The 6,628-nt window shown below is 35.9% G+C and overlaps 1 protein-coding gene across 1 annotated transcript; it reads left to right on the top strand.

The window, feature by feature from the left end:
- Positions 1–354: 354 nt before the first annotated feature.
- On the top strand, positions 355–3,406 carry LOC113319574 (ubiquitin carboxyl-terminal hydrolase 2-like). The gene is made up of 5 exons (XM_026567824.1): positions 355–504; positions 1,218–2,011; positions 2,455–2,682; positions 2,778–2,968; positions 3,084–3,406. Exons 2-5 carry the CDS (start codon positions 1,368–1,370, stop codon positions 3,104–3,106), a joined length of 1,086 nt encoding a protein of 361 aa, XP_026423609.1. The 5' UTR covers positions 355–504; positions 1,218–1,367; the 3' UTR covers positions 3,107–3,406.
- Positions 3,407–6,628: the final 3,222 nt, after the last annotated feature.

The raw sequence follows: 6,628 nt of genomic DNA on the forward strand, positions 1-6,628 counted from the left end.
AGGTCTAGTGACGTGTTATTATCTATGTACCCTAACATTTCCTACGACTCGTCATGATAACGGAATACAAGTTTCTTTGGTATCACTTGCAGTCCTTATATTCATCCTATTGTGCACGGTAAATTTAAGTTTACCCTCATTTATTTATTTTATCTTATCTTTGATTTTTTACCTTCCTAAACCACTAGTGATATTGTGGAAGCTCTATGTGTATTAGGTTGGTTCAGCAGCAGACCCAAAGTTAAAGACTGTCCATGATGAAGAACGACGCCTTGAGGAGGGACTTTATGGAAAGGTATGTATATGTATGGACTTGGGCTAACAATAACCCATATGGAGGGATGGGCCTCAAGTTCACCATCTCCTTTCTAAAAGAAACTATTCTTCTCTGTGTCTGTGTGTGACTAGGGAGATGATAATGGAGATTTCGAGTCATTACAACGAGAGATTTCAGGATTAAGAGAAGAATTACGTGCTGTGAAAGCGTACTGTCAGCAACCTAAGGTAATTCATTCATAATTCACAGATCTTAATTATTGTTGAATAATCTGTGTATTCCTCTTTTTATGAGTGGGGGAGGATTAATCTTAATATGATGAAATCAATAATCTCTTTCAATAATCTTGTTATGAAATTGAATGTTTAAACCTAAATCCCTAAATTTGACCCACTAATCCAAATCCTCCCAAACCCCTAATCCCAACTGATTGATTTCATTATGATGAGAAACTTGTGCCTTCATCACTAGCCATCAATTGCTCAATTTGAATAATGGCTTCCCAATCTCTCCCTCCGTCCTCGCTCTTAGTCTAGAGTAGCTCTCAAACTTGGTAAGAAATCAAAACTAGTTTTATCCATCAGACTACTCCTTCAACTAGTAGTACAGATCAAAGGTTCAAACTTTCTGTTGATTCACATAAATTAGCTAATAAATCGACATAAACTGGTTATTTGATAGTTTCTACTGAATAAAAAACCAACTTGCTATTCTGAACTTGAGTACCTTGGATACATCCCAAAGTTTTGAATTTGTCCTAAATCTGAACAATCCCTCTTTATATTTTTGGCTTAATTTTCTGCCTCTTTGAATCTATCTAGTCTACTTTCCGTATTTATCTCTTGTTTTTCCATTTGTTTGATATTTATTAACTCACTTTGTTCTTTTCCTATACTCAGTTTGGAATGATAATTGATTGTTGTCCATTTTTTGTCCTCAGAGTTCCATTTGCAAAAAGCCTGAATCTACACTGGTTGTGGGAAAAAGTGGCGCCTACCTCATCCGTGGCTTCTCAAATTTTGCAAGGAACTGCTTCTTCAATGCAGTTGTTCAAGTGTTATTGTGCATTGCACCTTTACGTGTTCCATTCATGAAACTGAATCAGTATGATAGACGTCTTACTAGAGCAGTAAAGGATCTCTTCATCAAAACAAGTCTCCCCTCCGTCTCAGATTGTAACACAGCTTTTGGAAACTTGTATGTATGTTTTTGTGCCAAAGCCCCCCCCAATTTCAGTGATGGTCGGGATCAAGACACCCACGAATTCTTGCTTTGCTTACTTCAACTACTGCAAGAGGAAGAAGCAAAGTCGGCTCGGAACTTTCCTAATTCACCTCCTTTCTTGGTGAATTCAATCTTTGGAGGCCGGTTTTTGAATACCACATCTTGTAATTACACTAAATGTGAGTACCCTAATGAAGAGGGCCAACCTTTTCTACAGATGCTACTACCAATCCCTGTTACTGGTGATTCGAGTCGTGCTTCCATGGTTGGCAATACGGGTTCAGAAGTGTCCTTAACTACTTGCTTAGACCAATATATACAGTTGGAATTTATCCCTGATTGGCGCTGCACTCGTTGTGGTTACATGGGTGGGAATTATAGAACTCGAGTTATTCGTGCTCCTTTGATTTTAACAATTAGCTTCGGAAGGTTTAACGCAAAGAATGAGAAGATCAATGATTATGTTCTCTTTGAGGAGACTTTTGATCTACAACCATACACGGACCCCAGGTATTTTTTCTTCTTCCATATGTCTAGTTTTTCTTTTACTTGTTCTAAGCCTTCGATCCTCTGAAGAAACATAGGCAAATACCAAAATGATAATTCCACTTTAATCTACAGTTGTCCCCAAAACCGGCATTCCGACTCGATCTCTAACACACGATAGGCAAATACCAAACCTGGATTATACTTTTCCCGCTTAGGCGGCACCTGATGTAGAAGAAACATTATACAAACAGGATTCTATCAAGGTCCAATACTTAAGATCTCCACCATTATGGAAGGATCTTGGCATCTTACATTACTATTCAATTGCTAGGGACTCAAATGTTAGAGAAGGAATTGGTGGTTATATATGATTGATATCTGTTGAAGTGTTTCCAGTTCAGTGCTACTTATTTGACAATGTGTAAAATTGTTTAATTTGAACTATGTACAATCTGTGTTTTTAGGTTTGTCGCGAGTGATAAGCTTGAATATCACCTGATCGGTGTTGTGGTGCACGAGGGATCAGTGGATACAGGCCACTGTTTTGCGTATGTGAGAGGCGATAAAAGTGTTGGTAGTGAAGAAGATAACAAAGATTTCACCTGGTATTGTTTAAATGATAGCGTTGTTCATGAAGTTTCCTTACAACAGGTCCTTGAGTCACAAGCGTATATGTTGTTTTATGAAAAAAAGTAAGGATTGTTGTTATTATCATGTTATATTTTTTAGTTTCTTCTTCTTTTCTGGTTAACATGGCTATTCATCTCTTGATTTCATATTTTTTTAGGGATTCACCTGTTAAACAAGGCTTGGGTTATGCTACGACCAGTTCCGCACTTGGTCCTCCAGCTACACCTAGTGGGTACTATGAAAACCGTTCAGAGCCAGGCCTTGGCAACTACCGCACTGCGTCCATCAGTAACCATGGATCTTCAAAACAAAGGCATCGACGTTCGATATCAAGCACATCTGGGTCTGGTAAGCAGGTTTATTCATAGAGGCCACTGAAGTCAGCTGATTAGTTTACGTATTTAAGTTGGAGGTAAATTGATTTCGTATCATGTTTAATTTTTTTTAACCGCCGTGATAACAGATATTGTTTATGGGAGGATTTGAAATGGAATGTTTGGGCTAGATGGAGATCCGACCAAGGAAGTGAGGACGAATAAGTTACTGCTGAGAAGATGAGTAGAAGTGACAGGTCTACCTTTAATAGCATGTGTTGATGCAGCATTACTTTTTCTTGGTAAATCGATGTTGTTTTTTTGAATTGAAACTGATTTTTGTACTTAAGTGTGTAATACCAGGAGTGAAAAAGCATTGGATTGGGGTGACTTTGTTGAATTCCTAGATGTCCCTAACAATTGAAACTTAGTAATTAAATAGAAAAAAAGAGGGTCATGCATGCTTGGTTGATTCGTGGTATTGGTTAAAGTTGCCAGGGGTGGTTCCGCGATTTTTATTATCAATGTTATTATTATGGTTGCATATTTTGTTATTGCTGTTGCTGTAAACACAGAGACAGGCGTATTAGTCTTAGGTTTCAGTTCCCGCGAACTGTCTGTCTCTTGAACCATGTAGTACCTCTTGCAAGTCCCTTTTGTAGCAAAACCGAAATAATGATTACTGTGTTTGATACTTAGCCTGGTACCATTACTGCAATTGTGATGTTTATCCATGATTTCTTGAGCTTTTTACACTGCCGTTATAGTTGTTCTAACAAGAGATTCTTTTAACTCTTCTTTACATATCGTAATGCTTGTTAAACGAATACTATTCATCATATTTCTAAATTTTAGCTTGAAATTGAATTAGTAGAAACCTAGAACATTTTCATAGGGTAGAAGCCTAGGACATCATCAGCTAGGTATGCCTGCAATTAGTACGGTTAACAGGTCGATGCATATGGCTTTTCCTAAAGAATCTCCGGAAGTCTACCTATCTAATAAAGCATTAAGTTGATTACTCAAAACTTAATCAAATATATATATAGATATAGATATTAACAAAAGGAATAATGATGCTTTATCACTAACAAGGGATGATGATGCTCTATTACTAGTAAAGGAATAAGTAGTGAAGTACTGATAATAGCATTAGCAATTTATAGAGTATGCAAAACTACTAACGTCTAGTTTAGTTTCTATGGGAAAAATCTATAACCAAAAACTCATCAACGATAACTTTTTCTATCCATGATCCAACAATAACAGTAGTGAACAGTTAACTATAACAAGAATTAACGTATATAATAATGCAAAGAACAATGAGAGATTAAACCTTTACGGCTTTACTCTAAAACCGTAATAGATCCAATTAAGTTTTAGCCGATCGGCGGCCGATAAGGATCATTTAAAAAAATGAGTAACACACTTCCATTTTAGACCCGAAAGTATTGTCCGACAGATCACATAATTATGAGTAAGCCCCTTAAATAATTTAATTTTTGGCAAGAACCTAAATATTAGAACAATTATTTTGTTGCGTCCTGGGGCCTTTTTGGCAAGAACCTAAATACTGACATTCAACCTATTATTCCAGCTAAATTCTTACCGGAATCAAGAAAATTAAACATCTCAGTGTAGGAGGGTAATCAACCTCTTGTTATCTCTAATTCGAGACCAAGTAGGTCGACTAAGGGCGCCAATGGGTACGAAAATCATGTCGTGGAATGTACGGGGACTGGGATCTTATTCTAAGCGTAAGCGAGCTTCTGTCCTCCAAGTGATCCAAACGCTCAAGCCATCCATAGTATATGTTCCCTCCAAGTGATCCAGAGCTCAAGCCATCTATAGCATATGTGCCTTGAATACGGTTTTGTATTCAGTTGGGTTTACCCATTTGTCCGCCCTATTTACCCATTTAGCTTTTGTGGACAAAAAGGCATCAGGAGATAAGTCTTCTTCCCTTCCTTCCCCTGTTTATGTTTTTTGTAATAGTAAAACTCATGTATTAGAAAAGAGAGGGCTAGGGTTCTTGAGAGGGGATTGAGTGGAAATACACTGTAATCTTGTTTACTCATAGTAACTAATTCTTTTGTTGTCTTCGCAAGTGGATGCAGATCATTTTGATCGAACCACTATAAATCCTTGTGTTGTGTGTGCTTAATTTACTTTGATTTTCATTTATATTTCACTTCTAGATTAATTGTGCTTGGAAGAGCTATTTGTTATAACAAATTGGTATCAGAATTCCGGGTGGGAGCGATTTAGGATGGCGGTAAAGTATGAGATTGAGAAATTTGATTGAAGGAATGATTTCAATTTCTGGAGGCTAAAGATGAGGGATGTTTTGGTACCACAAGTTTTGGTGAAAACTTTGAAACGGAAAACAGTTCTATGAGCAACATTAAAGGAAGAGGAAAAGGTAGAACTCATGGAGAGAGTACATGGATTAAATTTATTGTGTTTGAGCAACGAGGTCTTAAGAGAAGTAGCGACGGAAACGACTCCGGGCGGGCTATGGAACAAATTGGAAAAGAGGTATATGACTAAATCCGTAACTAGTCGTTTATATCTTAAGAAGAAATTAAATACTCTTAGAATGCATGAAGGAATGTCTATTAAAGATCATATTGATGATACTAATAAAATTCTCTTGATTTGGCAAATATTGATGTCAAAACTGAAGATGAAGACCAATCATTAGGTTTGCTCCGTTCCTTACAACCATCTTATGATAATTTTGTTGATACCGTAATGTATGAAAAAACCATAATGTCCATGGAAGACGTTAAAGCGGATTTGAACTCTAAGGAGTTAAAGAAGACGGGTATTGATGGTAAAGATAATTCGGGAGATGAGTTGTTTGTAAGAGGAAGAGGAAACCAAAAGGATGGTTTAAATCACTACACCAAAACCGGGATTTTGTAACAGTGCAACCTGTCACAGTTTATTTTTCAGTCACAAATACACCTATGATAAGTCCTGCAACAGTTATAACTATTATTAAATTTTGTATTCGTGATAATAATTAGTAATATTAAATTCTTTTATTAGTCACAATAATATTTGTTGACAATTTTACAGACAATCACAATTATAATTCAAAGTGATGATTCCACCCAAATATTTCACCACTTCTAAAACAAGCCCAAAATTATAACACTTTGAATTTTACTGGTCACTAATTTTCTCACATTTATACAAACTAACAATTATATTTCATTTCTATAAATCAAAATACATTTTTCTTTTTCTTTTTCTTTTTAATTTTCTTAATATTAGAAAACATGATCAAGACCAAGTCATGACTTTATAGAAATTTGACTTTGACATATCTGTTTCTTCCGGAGACGGTGAAAACCAGACTACCCTTATCAGAATAAGTGCAATAAAAATTCCGAAGATTGTGAAAATGACCAGACTACCCTTATCGGATTAAGTAAAGTAAATATTACATACCATATTACCATTAATGGAAAAAAGTGTAACAAAATATGATGCAGACTGTGACTACCCTTATAAAAAATAAGTGAAGTAAATATTACAGACTTTGAAAATGACCATATTACCCTTAATGAAAAGTAGTGCAATAAATATTATGTAAATTGTGAAAATGACCAGACTACCCTTATCGGAAATGAGTAAAGTAAATATTACAGACTGTGAAAATAACCATACAACCCATATAAGAAAT

This window comes from Papaver somniferum, chromosome 10 (assembly GCF_003573695.1).
Source record: "Papaver somniferum cultivar HN1 chromosome 10, ASM357369v1, whole genome shotgun sequence".
Taxonomy (NCBI): Eukaryota; Viridiplantae; Streptophyta; class Magnoliopsida; order Ranunculales; family Papaveraceae; genus Papaver; species Papaver somniferum.